Source organism: Chelonoidis abingdonii, chromosome 20 (genome assembly GCF_003597395.2).
Source record: "Chelonoidis abingdonii isolate Lonesome George chromosome 20, CheloAbing_2.0, whole genome shotgun sequence".
In the NCBI taxonomy this organism is placed as follows: Eukaryota; Metazoa; Chordata; order Testudines; family Testudinidae; genus Chelonoidis; species Chelonoidis abingdonii.
In genome coordinates, this window is record NC_133788.1 from 18,173,302 (window position 1) to 18,196,317 (window position 23,016).

Sequence of the window (23,016 nt, forward strand, 5' to 3'; positions counted from 1 at the left end):
GAGGAATAATGTTAGGGAAAATGGTTTCAAACCATCTGTGATAAAGAATTCCTTTTGGCAAAATGCGCATGCTTAGCAAAACACGACTTGGAGAGCAGTCTGTCCACTCCAGTTCAATGAGCTTTGGAAATACTATTTTCTAGACCAACTTTCCATCTGCTGTTGCTACTACTAGATTCATTTTTCTTTTCTTGATTTATCTAGACAAGCAGGTGAATAGTACTTCATAGCTTTTGGTTAGCGACAGATACACAGATTTAAAGGCCAGAAGAGGCCCGGTAGAATCATCCTGCATAACATGGCCCGTAGAATTTCACCAAATGATTTCTGCACACAACTTCTGTTTTAGCTAGAGGTATCCAATCTTGCTATAGGAAAGACTGATGATATTGGAGAGTTTTCTATAGGCGCTAGGAAGGATGGGCTTATTATGATTAAGGAACTGGACTGGTACTGAAGTGATCTGAGTTCAGTTCCTGGTGTGCTCTCACAGGCTTCCCGTGTCTCCTTGGCAAGTCTCTTAATTTTTTTACATCTCAGTTCCCTGTCTATAAATTGGGAATGACAATAGTCGTACTTCTTTTGTCGTGTCACTTTATATTGTGAGTTCTTCGTACTGTGTGTTTGATGCAATGCTTACCACAATGGATCACTGTCAGTCAGGCCTCTAGGTGCTGCTGTAAGGCACATAATAATTGCAGCAATGGGGCTTGCGTCCTTCCAACTGACAATGCCAAATTCCCTCCTCCAGCTTCAATTTCAACTTGAACGTAGCCCTCTGAATTAAAAACGTTCAGCCTTTCACAGTGAAGCTTACAGGATGCCGAGCACCTTTAATTCCCACTGGAGCCAAAAGAAGCTGAGAGGGCTCAGCACCAGCACATGATTGGGTCCAAAATGAGTTGTCCAGGAGGAATATTATCAAGTGATGAACCCCGTGTACTGTCTTGTCTTCTGGATTATGGGTCTTGATGTGCGTTTGTGCTGTCTGCTTATTCCATTCTTGGGAGTCAGTTAGCTCTTGACCCAAGACATTGTGGTGATGTCATGCTCAGGAGACCACATCAGTTGTTTTGAAAGCAGGATCATTTATTGTTTATCGTTACTTTACTGTTTTTCAGAAAGTGCAGCAGATGGAGTTGGGCACGTGAGTGTGACATGCAAGCACTCATGTGCACTGATATTAAGATGATTGGTGTAGTATCAGAGTGTGTTACTTAGGACTGTCCATTTTAACTTTAAGTATAACACATCTTCTCTGTATGAAAGAATATCTTGTGTGGTGTATGGTGAGCATAATCCCCATTCTGTTTGTACATAATGGGGAGATTAAATCCTCAAAAGGCACAAGGAATAAAGAAATTCATGTTTCTGAAAAAGAAGAATTGATAAGAGACAAATCTGTGTGCCTGAAAAGAGAAGAGAAAATTGAATTAATTTATACAGTCATTCTCTTGTATTGAACTGAAGCATTTTATGTGACTATGGATCATGCTTTGGGAATCATATAAGTGGTACAGCTGTGAAAAGGAAGTTTTTGGGAGAAAAAGCTACCTTGAGCAAGTTTTTTGCTTTTAGATCCTCTAGAACAGGGGTTCTCAAAACTTCATTGCACCATGACCCCTTCTGACAACAAAAATTACTACATGACCCGACAAGGGGGGACTGATGCCTGAGCCCATCCGAGCCCCACTGCCCAAGGGGTGGGGGAAAGCCGAAGACCAAGGGCTTCAGCCCCAGGTTGGAGGCCTGTAACCTGAGCACCATCACCCAAGGCTGACGCGTTTGGGCTTCTGCTTCAGCCTTGGGCCCCAGCAAGTCTAATGCCAGCCCTGTGCCAGTCCTGAACCACAGTTTGAGAACTGCTGCTCTAGAGCAAGAGGATCCTTCGGGATGTGCGGCAGGAGGAGCGCTGCCCCCCTTCCCCCCCCCCCACCCTTGGCAATTTGGCTGGGAGTCTGAGCGGGCCTTTTTTTTGCTTCAACAGTTCGGCTGAGATGGCGGGGGGGGGGGTGCATGTTCAAAATGTTTTTACTGATGGGGTGTGTGATCAAAAAAGTTTGGAACCACGCGCTAGAGTACTGTTAACCTTTCCTAATGTCTTCTTCCACCTTAAGTCAAGCCTTTTCCCCACTTACAGGTTTCTAATAAATTCAAAATGAAACCTTGCATATTCAACTGTGGAAAACGTGAAAGCTGTCTCTAGCCATGTAAGAATGGGCCAGAGGATGCACACTCATTTTCATTGGCAGACCAGTCATTAAAGTGGGGTCCTCACTGCGCTGCTTCGCTCTCTCCTCTCCAGTAGATTCAAGTCTTCTTTTTGCTTTTGCCCTCAGCTTAAGAAAAGAAAGTTTGTCCATAAAAATTATTTCCCCACAGTCATAAGGAATGAATGTGATATCTGCTCTGCCACATGCACAATAAAATTAAAAAAATCCACATTACTCATTGGAAGTACACATATGAAACTAACTGGGCGTGCTCTCCCTCTAGGAACTTCAAGGACATGTGCGGTTGGAGCCGGGTAGGGAGCCTGCAACCCACCTAACCCTCCACTCCCCAGCACCAGCGGGGTCCCGGTGCCAACCCCGTTGCTGTCTCCCCCCCCCCCCAGCACCAGCAGGAATCCCAGGCCCCCCAGCCCAAGTTTTAGTTAGAGGTATATAGTAAATTTGATTTTTTGTTTACTGCCCATGACCTATCCGTGACTAAAACATAGCCTTACTTATAGCACCTATAGGATACAACTCCTGTAAGGAATACTGCTTCAAAGCCACTTAGAAATCTTTGCGTTTTTTTTACACTTCCAGCAAGCTTGCTGTGTGTGCCGCCTTACTTCTCCATTCTTTGCCTCTGGCTTGGCTAGTTAATATATTGTAAAAGGGAGGAAAATGTAGCTCTGTAGCAAATTTAACCTGTCTGAATCTCTGTAAATATTATGCACCTTGTTTATTTATGTAGAGTTAAATCTGCTACACACCTGGCTTTGTATTTTGTGTCTCCTGCTTTGAAAACAAGTGTACTGCCATTAACTCACAGGTGCAACTAGACACAATGAGAATAGGAACAACTTTCTATCTGCTGTGTAAACTTAAATACATGAATGCAAGGTCACTGTAGGGGCTAATCACCATACAAAATTGTTTATAACTATGCCTGTTTAGTTAGAAGAGATAAAGAAGCAATACTGACAAAAGCAATAGTGATCTGTCAAGGATCAGTTAAAACAATCAAGCAAAACAGCTGTTCCCATGTTTCAGTCTCATGCCGCCATTGACTTCCATGGCAAGACTTTAATAGGAGGCAGGAACAGATTCTAAAATAGCTATAAAAAGATAAGACAAATGAGGAGTTAAACTCTTATCTGTTGTAGCAGTGGCAGTCAAGATTTGAACAAAAGCTGGTGCTCTATGGAGACTTTTAGTGGCAATTACATACATGCACAATAATTGGTGCACTGGAGCTCAGCTTGACTGCACAGTATTTATTTTAATCTTGTTGCCAGCCAGTGAGCTTTGTTGTGCTAGTTTGCTGATGGAGAGAGTGCCTCTATTCAAGTAGGCAAGGCTTTTAATTAGCATTTAGTAGAAGCATGTGTATGTTTGCTGCTGCTGCTGCTGTGAAGGTGAATTGGCTCTTAAAGGAGGATGGCCCATCGGTGTTTGCCATAGTGAAGTGGAGTATTTGATCTGAAGTATTCCTTGTTCTGTTTCTGAAAAACCTTTTGTACTGGTTGATAGCGCTGAGCTGAGCGAAAGGAAAAGTTCCTACTCCAGGAAGCAGGGAGACAAAGAGCTTATTTTTATTATTTTAAAAGGGCATGTTGGAGTGGTGAAAGATGATGTCAGAGTCAGAAAGAACTGTTAAAAGGACACAGATAGTTACACTTCTTGAAGTCTCAAGCTGAAAAACTTGTTTTTAAAATGGAGTTCTTTAGATTCTAAATGCTTTTCCCTTCTGATATTGAATGAATTTCTACTTTAAAGCCACATGTTGCATACAGGAAGAGACCTGCCAGAGTCTGGAAAATAGTAGTAAATATTATATTGGATTCTCTGTTAATTTCAAACCTTCAGTTGCCTTTAAGGAGTTATTGACTAGAATCAAGTGGAGGATACTTTCTATAAGAAAATTACTTTTCATTCTGTTTCTACAATTATAGGATGCTACATATAGGGCAGGTAATGTCCAAGAGAAGAAATGTAGGGGTTAGTCTTGTACAAACCATGCTGTCGGGCCTGGAAGGAGAAGGCAAGAAGATGTAGGCATAACAGTATAATGGCGCTCCTTGATTTAAAGGGATCAATTTGGAAAACCACATTTTTGTCTGAAAATTTTACTGGTTTTACAAGTAACATCTAAAATCACTATAACTGGAAGAAATGAATGGGGAAAATGCACTTTTCTCTCTTGCAACAGTTTTACTTAGCATATTTGACATATTAGTCAGTTTCAATGTTTCCTATGTATTGCAACAGTTTTTCCCTTCCTGAAAAGACCCTAACAAACGTCAACAGGGAGTAGAGAACCTCTTATAAAACATGGCTTTTAAAATGACGTAAAAAAATCAATCAATCAGAATGTACTACGGAAAGAGTGGACTCCCAGAAATGGGCAATTAAAAAACCAACAAGAAAAACTCGTACGTAGAGTGTCTCACTAAGGGAGTTGCATTGATAGACTTCACAGGCATTTCACTGAAGGTTGGTGTTGAAGACTGCTGTAATAAGGGGACAATGATAACCCTTGACTGACTTTTTTTAAAAACATTTTCCTTGTTTTCCTCCTCCCCAGGTGATCTGTGGAGCTACGATTTCTACAGTGGTGAATTTGTTGTGTCTCCTGAACCAGACACTAGTGTATATACGCTTGATCCCCAAAAGCACAAGTACATTATCCTAGGCAGCGATGGACTGTGGAACATGATCCCACCTCAAGATGCGATTTCTATGTGCCAGGATCATGAGGAGAAACAATATTTTATGGTGAGGGCATGCTGATGTTGTCAACTACTTTAAGATAACATCGTAGCTGTTAACTCACTTTTTTGCTGTGTTACTCTATTGCAGTAACATATTCCTTAAAAGCGTACGCAGTTGTGGCATCATTGAGTGTTAATACTTAATTATACTGCTACAACGTATATGGGGCTATTACAATGATGGTAAACTTACTGGGACAGCATATGTTTTAGTCATGGGTATTTTCAGTAAAAGTCATGGACAGGTCACAATAAGTAGGTACAAATACAACTTCAGTTGCCTTTTTAAAAAAATCGTTTCCTCCATGTGCCATCATTACGAACAAAGTTTCACTATAACTGGTGTCTGTTTGCACACTAATTCATTCTAACAATTTTTGACTTCCATTCTGTTTGTCTGTTTGCTAGATGCAGGTTTGTCTGAATTCTGATGCTTTAGCACCGTGATGTAGAGATAGAGAATTGCAATCTGTGCCATATCATTTCTTCACTTTATGATCACAGTAAAATGGTGACAGGTTTTCTCTGTATTTCCTTTAAACATTAAGGGAGAACACAGACAGTCTTGTGCCAAAATGCTGGTGAACAGAGCACTAGGCCGGTGGAGGCAGCGCATGCTTCGTGCCGATAATACTAGTGCCATTGTAATCTGCATCTCGCCGGTGCTGGACAGTCGGAGCAACTGGGAAAATGAAGAGGAATTGTACCTCAACTTGGCAGAGGGCCCCTGCTACAGCAGTCCTGATATGTGCATGATGACACCCTCCCGCTGCTGTACTCCTCCTATCAAGGTACATTTTAGAATTCCAAACCATTCCAATTTTAAGAATGAAACCCACAAAATGTATAGCTCCATCCACCTCCTGCTTCTCACTAAGAGAGGCAGCCTTCTTACGTGACTTAGAAAGATCACACACTTCTCCTTTTACCATATGTTCTTCAGTTGTTTAGTCCTGGGAAAATAAGTCAAGAGTGTAAAGTAAGAGTTCTGGACTTGGGGACATTCAAAGTGTCTGCATAATCTTAAAATCTTGACACTTTTTGAATTACCAGTCAAATGCTAACAACTGCAATCTATAATAATAGAATGGTGGTTGGTGTATTTAGTTTTAAAAAGATCAGTATTTAAATTATGTGTGCAGCATCCTTCCTGATGAGTAGTTGCATTTCCCCACGCTACATAAACAGAGAAATGATTAGTTGTTGTAAGAGCACTTTCATTTTCAGGTTGGAAGAGCTTATCTGCATCTACCTGTCAATTTAAATTTTCTTCGTTAAAAGAGACAGCCTTATTTTACAGGGATCCTCCTTTGAATTAGAACCTTGTCCATTAACATAGAAGGGAGGTTTTGGGAAGATCTTTACCATTTTGTTGTTAGACTAGGGTATAATTGTGAGTGGATGTTTGTTTCAGTAATTGCCAATTTCTGCAAACTTGAATAGCTCTAGTGCTTTGATGTTCTCTAATGTCTTTGAATAGCCATCCTTTAGGCAAAGTAAAATTGAAAATCAAAGATTGGATGAGAGTACTTAACATTTGGTTGATATAGAGACAGACAGCTAATAAAACAGCAAGTGTGGTTTTTTTCCATTCAGTAGCAGCAGGAGAATGCATGGGAGGGACTCAAAATCCACTGAAAAAGAGTAGCAATCCCAAAGTCTTCTGTGGCGAGAGATTATCTGAACTGTTATTCCTGTTTTTCAGTCAGTGTTTTCTTGTGTACAGCTTTTGAATTATTTCCTGCCCTTGTCAAGTAAACCTCGGGTCATGTTGATTTGAAAATTGGCATTTAAAATAAGTACTCTAAATATCTTTCTCTCGCCTCCCTCCCCCCCCATTTCACTCATGTAAATAAATTCAGTACATTCTGTGTGGTGTAGAAATCTGTGCTCCAATAGTCAGACCAATACCAAAAGCAATGGAAGCTCTAGGTCAAAACTTCAGAAGAGGAATGCCATTCCTTTCAAACTGCTCTTCTGTTCTCTGCTGGGGCTCCTAGGCTGTTTTTAAGGGACTGCAAATCCCCTCCTAAAAGTCCTCTTGCTGTTTTGGAGTATGCAGCATATGTTAGAACATTTGCCTTGAATATGAGTCTTTCATCTGGAAGGTAAGTGCTAAACAGTTACTTTTAACAGTTCAAAGTGATATTTAGCACTGAGATGAAGGTAACTTTTTATTTTGTTTTAGGGATTGTCTATATAGGGAAAATAACTGGAATGGGTACAGCAGAATAAGCTATATTGCTAGAATTCACTTTTATTCCAGAACAGTGTGTCCACACAGGGGGCTATTGCAGAATAGACTTATTATTCTGTAGCCATTCTGGTCAATTTCCCATTTATACAAGGCCTTTATGTCCTCTTTTTCTTAGCAAGGCCCTGATGGTAAAATTCAGTTGGCCACAGGTATAGAATGGTTACCATTAAATCTGCTGGCTCCATTTTTAGTACACTTTTTTCCTCTTGCCCTGCTTTACAATTTTATTTTCTAATTTTAAAAATATTTATTTTATTTAGGATAATTCATTCTTATCTCACTTGATTTCTTTTAAAACTGAAATGAATACGCAGATAACACAAATACATTTTTTAGCGTTAGTATAGGTTGCTGTTTTAGTAACAAATAACATCTATTCTCACAGAATCCGTATAGAAGTGGAAGGAAAGGAAAAAGTGGAAGCAGGAAGTGGAAAAAGAGAGAGAGGAAACAGGGCAACTGTTCTATCAGAATAATATTGAAACATTTAAGGAAAAACAAACCTCTCTAGACAGACTAGAATAAATGGAATGACTCTGCATCTGTGTCCCTTTGTGTATTTTTGTGAAAGCCCAAAAAGGAGCTTCCCTGTGTGTTCAGGTCATTATTCTGGTTTGACTAGTACGTAGCTTTTTTGCAATGGGCAGGGGAGCAGCTGTTCATTTCAGTGAGAAACAGCAATGGTGAGACGAGCAGTTTTCCACACTCAGGTTAATGTAATGGTTGGCCAACAGGGTTTTCTATTTAAATAGCAGACTGCTTCTAAATAAATCTTCTGGGTGAAATTCAAGCGCAGGAAGCACCTCTGACTCATTTTCTTTCTATGAAATTCAAATTACATTAAACCTAAAACTAACTAGCATGGGAACCAGAGCGTGGGTAAATGAACACTGCATTGTGCCTTGCTTCAGTGATCAACAGCAGCCTTTTAAAAAGAAACCAATTCAATTTTGGAGGGAGGATTAAAATAGCCTATGAGGGACAGAATTTTCCCTACTGGTTCAAACCGTAAAAGTTGGACTTGTGCCTTCTGCAGTGACTAATACCTGATCTTCCAGAAGCAGGCAACCCCCACTGCCCAAGTCATACATAATCCACTCAGTTATATAATGCTGTACATGAGGAGCAGGGAGGAAAATTGCTTCCTGATCCCTGTCGTGATCATACTCTGGCCTTTTAAAAAACCCATTATTTGACTCTGACAGTGAATTCTACTGGTATGCAGAGTATTTTATACACTATGGTATATAAAGTATTTTATTTGGTGTATACATTTACCTGCTCTTCACTTAAAGTGACTGAGTTTTTCTTGTATTATGAGACAATGAGAAACGTATTGGTTTTTACTATGTCCTTCAAAATTTTAAATCTGAGATATTCAGTCTTAAATGGAAGTCATTTGTATAGATTCACAGCCAATATTTTGGCATGCCAACAAGTGGACAAATCCCTTTTTTCTAAGACTTATTTTTTCAGATCTGTGTCCAGTCACTTTTAACAAGTGTGCTGATGGCCTAACCTTTGCAGAAGTGTACATAACTCCAGTAGTGTTGAACTTCTGACTGTATTTACTAATTCCTCCCATCAGAGTAAATGTTGCACTTTCACAATAGCCACCGAATTGTTTCCAAATTTTTTTTTTTTTTCTAAGAAATGTATGTGGGGAAATATTAGGGAGACAGCCACAAATTACACAATTTAGGGGGGTTAAAAATTGGAGCCTTGCTCCTACATGGTAATGTAAGATTAGGGCAGGCCAAATTCTTCCTGGGATGCAGCTTATTTGTAAGAAATCATGGTACAAGAGTGAACCTGGGGAGGGGAGGATCCTAGATGTGAATATGCATGTGTGAAATGAATTTAGTGGTGGTCATATTATTGTCCTGAAATTCACTTATCCCACATGAGAAAGTGAGACGTCACACTAGGAATTCAGGTCTGCTTACTTTTGTAGAGATTATTTCTGTCCCTTCTAAGTAAGAGTTCCTTTATGTAAAGAAGCTGGCATTTTCGTGTATGGAGAGAGACTACAAGTATATATCTCCCATCTGAAAAACATCTGTCTTTGCTCCTGTTAATAACCATACCAGAAAGATGATCAGTATCACAATACCTAAAACCAGAGGGAAGTAGCTGATCTGAATTAGCCAGATAGTTAATGCTTTCATGGATTGCAGTTGCCTTTTTCCCAGCTTGAGATCCATCATCAAAACTGTGCATGCCATGGGTGTTAGATGTCAGCCAATGGCAAGAGGTTACTGATGATGGTTCCTTTTATTTACATTTTACTCCTGGGGATTATGTCTTGGGGTTGGGGGTAGGGAATGGCTTGGCCTTTAAAGATTTGTCTATGCTGGCAACTGAACAACAAACCTTTTGTCGTTCAGAAGTGTTAAAAAAACACACACTACTGAAAGACAAAAGTTTTGCGACAAAAAGCACATGTGTGAACAGTGCTTTGTTGGCAAGAGCACTCTCCTGCCGACAAAGCTACCGCCGCTCATTGGGTGTGGAAGTTTTTTGTTGGCAGGAGAGCTCTCTCTTCCCAAAAAACGGCTGCTACACTGCGTGCCTTTTAGCGGCACAGCTGTAGTAGCAGAGCCATGTCACTAAAAGGTGCATAGTGCAGACAAAGCTTAAGAGTGGAGAGTATTGGTAAGAACAAACACCTCTGTCTGTTATCTTCAAAGAACTAAAGACGCATTTGTAACCTTGAGTCTTAACAATTTCAGGTTTCCTAAGTATGGTTATCTCTGAAATAAAATGGAGGCCAAAACCAAGTTCCTGAATTAATAAATAAGAGTATCCCCTTGTTTCTGAGTCAGATCTTTTTGGTGCCAGTTGTTACTGATTTGTCCTTGAGATATTCCTAAGGTTTAAAAAAAACCTCTCAACAATTTCCTATTGCTGTCAGCAGCTGATTGCCCAGGAATTAATTTTAACTGGTCCATACCCTCTGTTCTTTTTTTTTTTTTTTTTTTTTTTCTCTCTTTCATTACACCACTCTACCCCAAATTTCCTTGTATTCCCTCTCCTAATTTTTTCCATTTTAGTGCCCCCAAATCATTGTGTTACTGCAGCTATCCATATTGAGCAAGGCTATTGGTGATGAGAGCCATAGTGTGAGGATCTTGCATAGCAAGACATGCCAGATTAAAAGTCTAACAAAGAGCCAGTCTCAAAAGTATAATTGAGCCTGTTAGGCAATAGTTCACACAGCACCTCCGTGTAAACTACATGGGTTTTGGTTGTCACTAGAATTAAGTGAAAGGATAACTTGTAAAGTACTGTCCATACATATCTGTCATCATATCTATTGACAGCATCTCAAAAGTTTCAATTTTTCTTTTTTTGTTTGTTTTTGTGCAATAACTATCTAAATTTGATTTACATTGGGTCACCAAAGATAAAATAATCTTTCAGTAATGTCCAGGTTTCTCACTGGAAAAAAAATCCCTTTGATACTCCAGACTGTCTTTTGAAGTGTGTGTGGGTTTTTTGTTTTTTGTTTTTTTTAAAGCTTAGAGTCCAATTTTTCAGATGTGTTGAGTAACTACAGGCCCCTTTGACTTCAGATTGGGCTATGGTTGCTCAAGGTCTGATTTCAAAAATACTTAGATTTTGAGATCTCTTGCATTATTTCAATGCGTTCAGTTTCAATTGCACTAACTGCAGGTGGATTTAGTTTGCAGTATAATACAGTTTCTGGAATAAGATAGTCATTGGGTTATTGTCTTTACATTGATAACACATAAAATGATGTGGCCTTGAAAAAATGCTTTGAAGGTCTCTCATTGAATAAACAAAATTTCTCCACAATTTGTATCTTTCAATAATTTGTCAACATTTACATGTCACGGGCACTACATAAATAGTAGTTTTTACACCCCTTCTGTGACATAGTGAAGTCTTCTCTAGTTTCCTGAAGGTGAAATTGAGATAGAAATGACTTACTGAAGGCCACAGAGAGCAATGAAGGCAGGATTAGACTTAGGAAATTCCTGGCTTCCAGTGCATTATACCACATGATCTCTCTTCAAATTACAGAATAACTTTGCTGTGCAGAAAACAGCCAAATTTACTTTGCTGAATAAAGAGCATTTTAAAAGGCCAAGGCCTAATGTTTATTCAGTCTTTCTCCAGTTGTAAGGAATAAGTGTGTTACTTAGCTAGAAGGATTGGAAGCAACAAACAAATGCAGAGGTTAGTATAGTATTGTCCAGGGGAGGCCCTTATTCCATCTCCTTGTAAACCATTAGAACTCCTCCAACAATAGAGCATTGCTTCAGGCACATAATATCTTGTTCAGCAGTAACTAAAAAGTGAAACCGGATATTATAGGGATAACAGAAACCTGGTGGAATAGTACTCACGACTGGAGTACGGGTATTGAAGGCTATGTGCTGTTTAGAAAAGACAGGAAGAAAGGCAAAGGTGGTGGAGTAGCCTTGTACATCAATGATGAGGTGAACTGTAATGAAATAAGAAGTGATGGAATGGATAAGACGGAGTCTGTCTGGGTTAAATCTCGTGAGGTAACGCTACTACGAGCTTCCCTGAGTAGTGTTGGGGGCTGTGCTACCGGACCGCCGGGATTCTGTTTGGATATGGTGAGCCTCTTTATTGTCTTTAATTGAAGTACAAGGGACATGTGTGATTTGGGAGACTTCACCTTCCGGATTAGCTGGGACGGTGCTTGCAGAATAAAGGGGTCGATTTTTCTGGATTGGATAGGATGGATTTTCTTCATCAAGTCGTTGACGTACCTCCGAGAGGGGATGCATTTCGATTTGGTTTTGTGAGCGTCGGACCTCGTAGAGAAATTGGTGGTAGTGGGACCTTGTGTTCGGTGATCATGAGCTGATTCAATTTCAATTATGATGGAAGGATAAGCAACGTAGATTGGTTGCGGTTTTCGACTTCTCGATGGGCTATTTTCAAAGAGTAAGGAATTAGTTGAGGGAAAGTGGATTGGCGGCGGCAACTTGTGGATTTAAATGCGGGCGGAGCCTGGAATTACTTTTAAGTCGCGCTGCGGAAACTGTCGGAAGCGCTGCATTCCAAGAAGGCGGAAAAACCCATGGGCCAGGGTTGATAGGCGACTGGATGGAGCACTCAGAGAGGGGTATTAGGAAGCAGAAGCTTACAAGCGCGTTGGACGACAAGCTGTGGCTGTGCAGGGAAGTTACCTTTAGTGAGGTTCAGAACTTTGTAGGGTAAAGTGAGGAGGCTAAAGCCGCGTTGACTGGACCTTGCGCAGGCAGCATCAAAACATGTAAGGTTTTCTACAGCCACTAAATAAGAAAACAGAGGAAGCAAGAAGTTGGGGCATCGTTAATATTAACACTGAGGATGGAACGGAGGTTAGGTCACTCGGCATGGCCAATATTCATAGTACTTCGTGCTCGGTCTTTAATAAGGACTAGTGAGGAGTTTAGGGATGATGGAGGGCTGATAACGGGAATTTGGCTTATGGAGGTGGATATTACGCTCTGAGTTGGGCAATTGAAGACTTTAATGCGGAAAATCAGAGAGGGCCCGTACATCTCATTCTGAGGATATTAAAGGAACTGGCGCATGGTTGAATTGCGAGCCGTTAGCGAGAATTTTTAGCCTCGGTAACTCAAGGTTTGTACCGTTTACAACTGGAGACTTGCTACGGTCAGTTCCTATTTTTAGAAACGGCGATAAAGTGTATGCGGGTTCATTCTAGGCCTGTTGGCTGAGCGTGTCATTGTGTAGTTTGGAAAAATTTTAAGGGAGAAGTATGTTAAGGACATTAGGTCAATGGGTATGGTAAGAATTGCACATGCTGGACTTTCAGGTTAGGATCGTGCCATCCAAACTGATTTCTTCTTTGAACTGTGACGGATTACTTAGGATACGGACATGCAGGTTAGATCTAATTTACTTATTTCAGTAGGCGTTTGACACGGTTCCACATGGGAACTGTTAAGTTCAATTGGAAAAGATGGAGGAATTGAATACTGCAAGTTAACTATATACATAAATTAGAAGTGTTAAGACCATTTGGGTAAGTAACTGTGTTCAAGGCGGATCAGCGGGTCTCTGACCGGGATGAATTGGTCAGGCTGAGAGATCGTTATAGGGACAGTCCTTCAGGATCGGCTTGTTTGGGGACGATTTATTTACCTTTTTGTTCTCTGCCTCTGGACACGGAGGCGACTGTGCTATATTACAAGTTTGCGGATCGCCACACAGAAGCTGGGGGGTATTCGCTAGACCTATCATCGGAGGAAGGTCCGGAATACTATATCCAAGGAGATACTGGACCACCTTGTAAAATGGGAGATAGTAATAGGATTAGTGAATATATAAGTGAGAGAAGTGCAAGGTCATTCGCACCTTAGGGATTCTATATGGCAAGAATATTTAGATATACGTTGGCGTGACGCAAGATCAGTTGAAGCGACGGAGGAGGAGAGAAGCGGCTTGGGGTATTGGTTGCATAGCCACGATGACTAATGAGCCGCCAATTGTTCGCATGTATGAGGCTGTTAAAAAAGCAAATGCGGTTTTAGATGCATCAGGCGAGGTATTCCACAGCGAAGGAGAGAAGGAGGTGTTAGTGCCGTTTATATACGCGCTGGTGGAACCCCCCCTGGCAATATTGTGTGCAGTCTCTGGTGTACCCATGTTTTAAGAGATATGAATTCCAAACTGGAACAGGGTTCAGAGACGGTGCTAACTAGTAGTGATGCGGGAATGGAAATCTGCCCTTTGAAAGGAGCACTCAAGAGTCTTGGGTTGTTTGTAACCTGGGCCAAAAGAAGCTCCTGGGGGGACTAATGCTTGCTCTTATGATAAATATCAGGGATTAACGTCTAGGGGGAGAGGACAATTAATTAAGTTAGTACTAATGTAGGCCCGAGGACGAATGTGGTACCAAACTGGATATTAGGGAGTTTAGGACTTGAATATAGCGACGTGTTTCTAACCATAGGGAGTGGAAGTTTCGCCAGCCTTCCGACGGGATGTGGGGGCAAAAGACTTATCTGGCTTTTAAGATTAGCTTGATAGTATATATGGAGGGATGTTATGATGGATAAGTTTATTTGGGCAATTGATCTTGGATTATCGGCAGATAAGTCTGCTCTGGTCTGTGAGGGTGTTGGATGGGATGGGAACTGGGGTTACTGCAGAGAATTTTTCTCTGGTGCTAGTTGGTGAGTCTTGCCACACATGCTCAGGGTTTAGCTTGATCGCCTATTTTGGGGTCGGGAAGGAATTTGTCCTCCAGGGCGGAATTGGCAGAGGCCCTGGGTTTTTCGCTTCTCTGCCAGCGTGGGGCATGGGTCGCTTGCTGGTGGATTCTCTGCAGCTTGAGGTCTTCAAAATCACAATTTTGCGATTTTCATCAATTCGCAGTCATCGGGTTACGGGTTCGTTATAATGTGTCATGGGTATGCGGGTTTTTGTGGCCTGCCTTGTGCAGGAGGTCAGACTAGATGATCATATTGGTCCCTTCTGACCTATGAGTCTATGAGTCTATGAACGTAATCCAGGCTAGGAGAAAGAGCCTGTTCTTTTGCTGTTTGTCCTAATAATACTTGGCCATTCAATTACATTTTTAATCTTCAAAGCACTTTGCAAACAATCTCACAAAACGTTGGAAAGAGAGCAGTAGCATCTTCATTTTGCAGAGGATACTGATGAAGACTGGGAATGCACAGCATTCACTGCAGACATCCTTTTCGGTGTCGGTATTCCAAAGTAATGAAAGATGCAAGTAGGTCCCATAGTTCGGTGACCTACTTATTAACTTTACGCCAGTGAGAATGAAAACACGTATGCTAACTAAGGCGAGACAGGTCTCTGAAAGATCTAATGGCAGACATATTTTCATAGACTTACTGATGGAAATTACTCACTTGCGTAAGGTTGGAGGGCTGAAACTGGCAAGTTTAGATCCAGAGCCTAAACTCCACTGTGAAAATGTTCAGGTGTGTTTTGCACCTGGATCTGGAGTTAGACCTGTCTCCAAGAAGCTTTAGTATCTGCTGTCATGTATAGTATCTTTCACCCACATACTTTAGCCATGGTCAATGGTAACACAAGTGGAATAATGATATTTATGGATAAATAATTCCTTCTTTTTTAATCTCAGCTTCTAGAAGAGGATCTATGGCCACGTCTGAACTCCTCTGAGCCCGTTCCTTCTCTCATGCATAGTAATACAATCTTGGATAAATATTCCGAGCTGTCCAGTGAGATTGCTAAAAGCAGTATACCGTTGGCGGTAGCATCCTCTAGGGATCTAGACCCACAGGAGGAGAACTGCAGCAAAACACTAGCTTTGAGGATTCATGAATCTTACAGCAATGGCTTGTCAGTTACCCTCTCCACTTCCAACTCACCAAATTCAGGCATGGACCAAAAAAGCTTAAAGATGTCTCCTAGTGGCCAAACAAAATCCCAAGAAGCGGAGAGGACACCAACAGGAAACTTTAAACGGACATTAGAAGAATCTAACTCTGGCCCAGCTTTGAAGAAGCCAAGACGTAGCCTGAGTCGAAACATTAGTGTCCAGCCAGAAAGCCTGTCCACAACTCCACAGCGCAAAAACTCAAACAAGCTCAGCATGCGGCGAAGCCTGAGGGGACAGAAGAAGCTTGGCAATTCACTGTTCCACCAGACCAGGAAAGCAGTATGCGTTTGCTGAAGGGTGTTTGTGTGAGCACAGTTTGGTCTGATTAGAATTTTGAAGTTGGTGCAGAAATTTGAAACTTTTCCTGTTTATCTTTTTTTAAAGTAGAAAACTTTTTGGTATCGAACAGCTTTATTCTCAGCCTTGTACTGCTTGTATTATAACTGTGAATTTTGTAGATGTGTAGGGTATAAGTTGCTGTAAAATGTGTGTAAATTTGTACTCCTTTATACAAATGTAGTCTCTTTTTTCCCCCCTTGTATAATTGTTACAGCAGGGCTAAACCTTGTTTAAAAGAAAATGTGTAATCTTTTTTGTTAATTTACTAAAGTCATGAATTTGTATAAGCTTCTTGTGATGAGAATTTCACAACTTTTTAACTGAAGTAAATTATTAAATAGAATGGAAGATATGTATTTTCGTAGTACTATACGTTCAACCCAAAGTGTGTCTTTTAGAGAATACTCTAGGCCTATTTTTTGTTTTTAAATTTTAGATTTCTCTATTCAGAAATGAAATGGAAGCAGAGATGTTGTTACTGTACACACCTCAATATCAATTTCTTTATTTTAATTAAAATACTATGGAGTATCTTACTCAGTTGTAATTTTTGTAACCTTAATCGTCAAAGTATTTAGCAAAAAAAATTTTATTTTTTTTTTAAATTTCTGAAAACCCCAACCCATCCTACAAAGCCATTCTCATCCCTTGTAGTAATTTATGGCATTTTTATCCAGGCATTCGGTAATGGTATTCCTTTTAATATGTGCCCCATAAAGGCATTTTTTGTTATTCCACTAACTGATGGTACTGCTAATTCCTTTCCAATGTAAGTCACAAATTATTTTATGATTTACAGTTTTCATTGAGCGTGTGGACCATATGTACGTTCACCTAAATAAAACAAGTGAAAAGTTGCTCAGGGTGCCTTTGTTCTTTAAGTACGCTCAAATTCTTTAAACACTGTGATTTTGTGTAATGGGCAACTATTAAATGGTTCCTTCCCTGTCCGTAAACCCCCCCTCCCGTTTTTATCAAATGGTTCCCAATTCTACGATTTAAAAAAATAAAATAAAAAAAGAGGGGGGAGGGGTAGATAGTGTGATGTGCCATGGAGAGGACTTTTGGAATGAGAAATTACAGACGTGGATTACAGAAGTCTACTGCTTCTCTGCACGCTTTACCTCCCCCCTGCCTGCCTCCGCAAGAAATTTTGATGAGGAAAGATATGCCCACCCGATTTTTTGTAGTCCCTATTCAGTGCTTCAGAGGGAGATAAAGAAACCACAAAGGTTTATGCCAGCATAGTGTTGGGGAAAACTTTCTTGACTGCACACCAATCTGTTCATTCTGTGCATGCTGAGTTTATAAAACAGACTGATCTAATGCCATTTATAGCTACATACATACCTTTATAAAGTGTCCATAAAGTTGTTATGCAGGATGATTTATAGTAAAACACAAATATATTCTGAAAAGCCATTGGTATCCAAATAACTGGTCTTCCCACCCCACCACCTGCTCCCAATCTCTGTAACAGGAATATTGGAGCTCTACTGTCGGCCACTATCAGTTTATGACATGGGGGAAGGAAGATGTCCAACTTTTTTTTTTTGGTAAGGAAAAACTCATTACATTTGGTCCATGAGTGAAACGTGGCTAAATGAGTTTGAAATGAGATTGCCTTTATTTTTAATTCTACTGCTGTGGCCAATAAAAATGACTTCAGATTCCATTACTCTGTCTTGATCTATAAGAATCTTAGCCACTCAGAGCAAGATGAAGTGTATGTCATCCCAGTGGGCTGCAATTCGACCTGAAGATGTAAGATTTATGCACTTTCATTTTATTCAAATTATGTGCAGTTTTTCAGAAATGAAGGCTCAAAAGCAAATTGAACCAGTTAAAACCACTGAACTCGGCTTATTTCTGCATCTGTGGAAAGTTTCAAAACAGCTCCTCTTTATTTGGATTATTTAAATTCAATTAAACATTGACCAGTTACATTTAATCTTAAATATTTATGCAGTTTAAGACTGTTAACATTCTACAGTGTCTTTTGACAGAGCAACTCGATGTGCTTTACAAATTAATTCTCACAACGCTGAATGAGGTAATTACTACAGTCTTTGTCAAAACATTGTTAATATACATATTTTGCTAGCTCCCTGCTCAACATGTTAGTATTAACATGGTACTTTGGGCTAAACTTATTGAGTCACTAACAGTACTGGTAGTGCATAGATTGACTGACTGGATTTCTGGTAATGTCTAAGTCCTCAGTTGACAGAATTTTACTGTATTTGCATTTTTCAATTGGAAGTTAAGATCTGTATTGTTCCTGTAGTATCATATAGAATTTTTAAAGGGACATAGGCAAATACAGTGTTCAGTCAACCTGCTTTATTCAAAGAGCATATTCTAATGGCGGGCACTTGCCTTGATGACTTAAGTTCCTTCCATCTTTAATTACTGTTCTATGGTAACATATTAAAATTCTGTCCTGCTGTCTTTCTAATGCATTTGGAGTTAATTGGTTTGGACTTTATTTCTCTCAGGGTTTCGGGCTGTGAGCAAGAACTTCTTGGTTTAGAAACCCAGCGTGTAGAGTGTTTTCCCTGAAGGTGTCCACCAAAGCCTATTTGTCTGTGTTTGGGCAGTCTTTCAGTTCAGTCAGTATTTTTATGATCACTTGACAGACCTTTTTTCACTTTTTTGGGGGGGTGGAAGAGGCATGTTTTTCTGAGCTGGTCACTTCTGTTGTCTAGTTTCTTTAATCATTGTGCTTGCTGTATCTTTATCCTAATTTACGTTTTGTGGTGCAGAACATTCCAGGTGCTGGTTTGGCTATGGACCCAATATACACTATGGCATTTTATACTGAATGTGTTTTGTGTTCGGTGGGTACATTATGGTCAGAAGGCTCCTACATGTGACTTGCTTTTAAATGTGCAAGGAAAAGGCCAATTATCTAGAATTACATCAATGGCCAGAATTATATTTTTGGAACCTAATTCTTTAATACTGGAACAATGAAACCACAGGCTAAAATTAGCTCTGCTACCTACATGTTACCATGGCTACAGAAACCTCAAATGGAATCATAGGCTTTCTGAAAATGTATAATTCTCTTTCATCCAATGAATGTAATAACATCTCTTACAGATATAAATAATGTATGGTCTAGGTTGATCCTTAAAAGAGATTATTTCTCATACTGTGGGATTGTAACTCATGATTAACAGTTTTTAGTAGGGATCATGATTTTTACCGTTGCACAGAAATTCATACACGAAAGAGCAGTTTTTAAACTAGCAATCGAGTAGCTATTATTTGACTTACTGATCTATAATATTATAAGTCTAAAATATTAACTGCTGGCTTTAATTTTGATTCTTGCTTAGTAAACCATTTTTAGTTAAATGAGTAACTGCATTTTTCATCTCTAAATTTCAAAGCATTTAATAGTTCCTACTTATCTGCTATGGAATTCAAACAACTCTTCACCAGTCTACAAGCTGTTACAGGTTTGTAGTGAGACTGGTGAAATGTTCAGTCTTTTTTTAAAAGAATGACTTTTTTTCCCCACAAGAAAAACCTGGCTGTAACACATTAAGAATTATGTGAATCTCTATCACAAGTTACATGCAAATACACTGAAGAAAAAAGACTTTGTATACACTGGCACATGTTCACTTTTTTCTGACTATCTATGTTGAAGCAAAATTTGAATATATCATCAAGCACATGCACTCAGGTGTGACCTCTTTTCCTTGACACCCCTTCCCCCCATTCCTCCTGTTTCCCATAGTACTCATCTGGGGCTGCAGGGTTTTCTCCATTTGCAGTAGTTTAATGTCTGCTTTCTTAGTTTTGAATAAAATAACCAATGAGAATTATTTGAAAGGAAGTAGTACAAATAAAACTTTTGCAATTGCAAATGGAGATTCCCCAGAGCAACCATTCCCTACCATTTTTTAAAATGTATTTTGCTTGCTATTGTAAACTGGCTAGAGCTTACCCTTTTCTCAGCTTTGCCTATTTTGATGTCATTTGTCTCTACATAAGTTAATTAGTCAATCAGGATAAGGACAAAAATAAAATTTACAGCTGACTGCCCTCCTTAAGTGGCAGCACTAAATCAAATTAGGCCTGTTGAGTCATAGCCTTCAAACATTTTTTGTTGTGAAACAAAATTATAGTATGTGCAAGGAGGAAGTTATCTGTTTATCAACTAGTGGTTTTAGTGTGTGTGTGTGTGTGTGTGTGTGTGTGTGTGTGTGTGTGTAATTCAAGTCACCATTGTGCAGTCTAACCTATTCAACCAAAAAGTCCAGCTCTTTTCCTGTAAGGGCAACTCTCTCTCTATTGTGGAACAGCTAATAAATATAGGAACTTAACGTTTGAACATTTCTTCAGGCTGGAAAGGAAGAGTCCTTGTATATTCTAACTCCACACGTATCTAATACAGGATAGGTTTGTTAGAAGCATTGCTCCTCTGTGACCTGAGTGTCTAGTCAACGTTTGGGGCTTTGGGGATGTTCTAGCTGGTAACACATTGATGGAATATGGTATTTTCTTGGAAGTAATCTTGTTTATTTACAAGACTCTGAGTCTAGGAAGAACCAGCCACAACAGGAACAGTTCATTAGCTTACAGCCCCCAGTCTCGTTAGCCAACTGAACAGACCAAAAAAGTCTCTGCCCAGCTTTTTCTAGGATCACACATGGCACTCACCAGTTAATGCCTGGCTTGCTTGCTTTTCTTCTTCTGCCTTCCTACATGTACCCACACAAACACCACTCAGCAGAAGATCACCATCACCTCAGCCCAAGCTCTTGGACAAGTTCACAATCCCTTTTTGTCTTAAGTGGACGGTTTTTGATTAACTCATCCTGACAATTGTTAATTGTGACTGCCATCCCTAGTACCTCTCAGCGTAAGGAATTCTCACAATACATTTTTGGTGGAGTCAGAGTGCGGCCACCAAGTCTTGCTGGTGGCCTCTCTGACAATTTTTCCTAAAATACTTAACTTGAGGAAAAATAAATATCCACATATACATGTCCAAATCATTGTAATTTGTTTGCAGACTCAGTAATAAAAATAATGTACAGTCGTCTCTATTCTTTACTGGACCTAAACAAAATAGAAACACAAATAAGGTGCTTTGTATGTTCTTGTCTTTTTTCTTCTTGTTTCTTTTGGTTGCTTTTTTAAAAAAGACTTGCTAGGGGATAAGTCTGATGTGAAAGGTGATATTAACAAACATAAAAATATCAATTTTCACCGCAGATGTATTAGTCCTAGCAAGCTTGGGGACACATTAAGCCCTGGATGGGGAGCCATTGGGTGGTACCAGGGTGATTGGGGAGGGTGAGCTTGGGGCCAGAGCCCATCACCACACAGCCAGGGAAGGGAGCCCAAACCCCCGTTCCCAGGGAACAGAGCCCAAAGCCCCATAAGTGGAGCCTGCCACCCACCACCCAAGGGCTGAAGCTCAACTGCACCACCCTTAGGAAGGTGGGGAACTCATACCAGTTGTCTGCTCCTCTGGCTTTTCTGTCTCCCCCAGAGGTGGCCATGGCCCAACCACTGCTGGCAGCCCCAGAGGACGGGCTGCTACTTCCCCACCATCAGCCAGGAGGCTGTGGCTCCAAGAAAAGCCCCTGGTGGCCACAAGTGGCTACACTTGAGAAACAGTATCTTTTCCAGTTAAGGACCCTCTACTCCTCGTTTTCTGTCAAAGGCCTAACTCATATTCACTCTTCTACGAATGATGTAGATCAGTAATCACACAACTGACTCTTTCTGGATGATGGAAACTTGTGGTGTTGAAATTTGCAGTTTCTGAATATGAGTTTCCCTGTTGGTGGCACATGGCTCTACAAGAGTTGCAGTCATCTTGTAAATGTAAGGAAAGGTGATGCAACTGTTTGTTCTGTGCATGGCATTTTATTTCTAAGCTGGATCACACAGCTCTCTGATGACAAGACGGTTGCAGTTTGCCCTCTGAAGGCAGCAGTTGTCGGGTTTTGGTTTTGCACGCAGCATAGTCCCAGAGAGGCTGATTCCAGAATGTATGTATGGAAGTGGGAAGGAAATCTATTGTCTAATCCATCGGGCTGCTGCACCGAGAGTGCCCATCTTAGCCCTCATGTCACCACAGCCGGTCCTCCTAACTGATGTGTTTCCCGCCTCCAGGGTCAGTTTTGTTGGGCTGCCCTCGTTCACCGCGCTCCGCCAGTGCATTTGGGACACTAGTTCAGGACCGTCCTGGCGCAAGCGGGTGGAGCTGTTACCCGCCCCACACACGCGTCCCGGGCCGCTCTGGCCAGCAGGCGCGGGCCCTGCCAGCCTGTCCCGTTATGACACGGCAGCTCCCAGTACGGGGGGCGGGGGGTCCTGCTGTGACACCCCCTTTCCGGGGCCAGGCCTCGCCGCTCTTCGTTTGCCTCATCCCGTCCCCGGGCCTCTCAGCCTGGCCTTGTCAACCCCCGTCCCGCTCTATCCACCCCCCGCCGGGCGGCGTCTACCCGCCCGGGCCCGGAGACGGGCGGACCTTCCTGGGGACTGCCGGGGCCTTGTTTTCCTTGCCTCAGCCAGGCCACTTCCGGGATTACAGAATGACGCAGCGGACGGGAAAATAGGATTCTAGCTCCTTGATGTGGGCGGTTTCGAAGGTCTTTTCTTCTGATTGGCCGTTGGTCCGTGACTGACAGGATCCTTGGGCTTTGCCTCCGAGCACGTGCGTCGGGGTGTCACGAGGGCTCTCGCGAGATCTGGATGTAAACAAAGCTAAACGGGCCCAGGCTGCGCTCTGTTCTCTCAACCTAGCCTGGCCAATGAGCGGGTGCAAGCGACATTCATGTCGTCGGTGTCCCGCCCACTGCTCCATCCGAGGGAGTGGGATTGGGTGACAGGACAGAGGGGTCTGCCTCTCCCGCGTCGTGATTGGCTGTTGGGGTAAGCTAGGTGCTCGGTGTTAGTCCCCGAGAGGGTCCCAAACGCTGTCAGTGAGGAGCCGGGGCGAGGGAGCAACGCAGCAGGTAAGGGGGGGCGGGGAGGGGGAGACGGGAGGGGAGAGATAGAAGGGGAGGAGACTGG

At 41.3% G+C, this 23,016-nt stretch overlaps 2 protein-coding genes and 1 long non-coding RNA gene across 13 annotated transcripts in view; 2 read left to right on the top strand and 1 right to left on the bottom strand.

Moving 5' to 3' along the window:
• PPM1D (protein phosphatase, Mg2+/Mn2+ dependent 1D) overlaps positions 1-16,826 on the top strand; it is a 40,165-nt gene extending 23,339 nt beyond the window's left edge. Inside the window, exons 4-6 of the mRNA XM_032779328.2 lie at positions 4,798-4,988; positions 5,533-5,775; positions 15,370-16,826. Coding sequence (XP_032635219.1) covers positions 4,798-4,988; positions 5,533-5,775; positions 15,370-15,924 — 989 coding nt within the window. The 3' untranslated portion in view covers positions 15,925-16,826. The remainder of the gene's footprint in view (positions 1-4,797; positions 4,989-5,532; positions 5,776-15,369) is intronic.
• A 983-nt stretch (positions 16,827-17,809) lies between these two features.
• Positions 17,810-21,510, bottom strand: LOC142047986 (uncharacterized). The gene is made up of 2 exons (XR_012657331.1): positions 21,423-21,510; positions 17,810-21,048 (listed from the first exon to the last, which is right to left on the bottom strand). It is a non-coding gene; the product is annotated as an uncharacterized LOC142047986 (long non-coding RNA).
• A 1,167-nt stretch (positions 21,511-22,677) lies between these two features.
• BCAS3 (BCAS3 microtubule associated cell migration factor) overlaps positions 22,678-23,016 on the top strand; it is a 497,109-nt gene continuing 496,770 nt past the window's right edge. For 9 of the 11 annotated variants that reach the window (XR_012657329.1, XR_012657330.1, XM_032779316.2 and 6 more), the window contains exon 1: positions 22,678-22,958. The gene's annotated coding sequence lies outside the window, so the exon portion shown is untranslated. The remainder of the gene's footprint in view (positions 22,959-23,016) is intronic. The other 2 variants (XM_032779317.2, XM_075073965.1) reach the window with 2 other exon arrangements.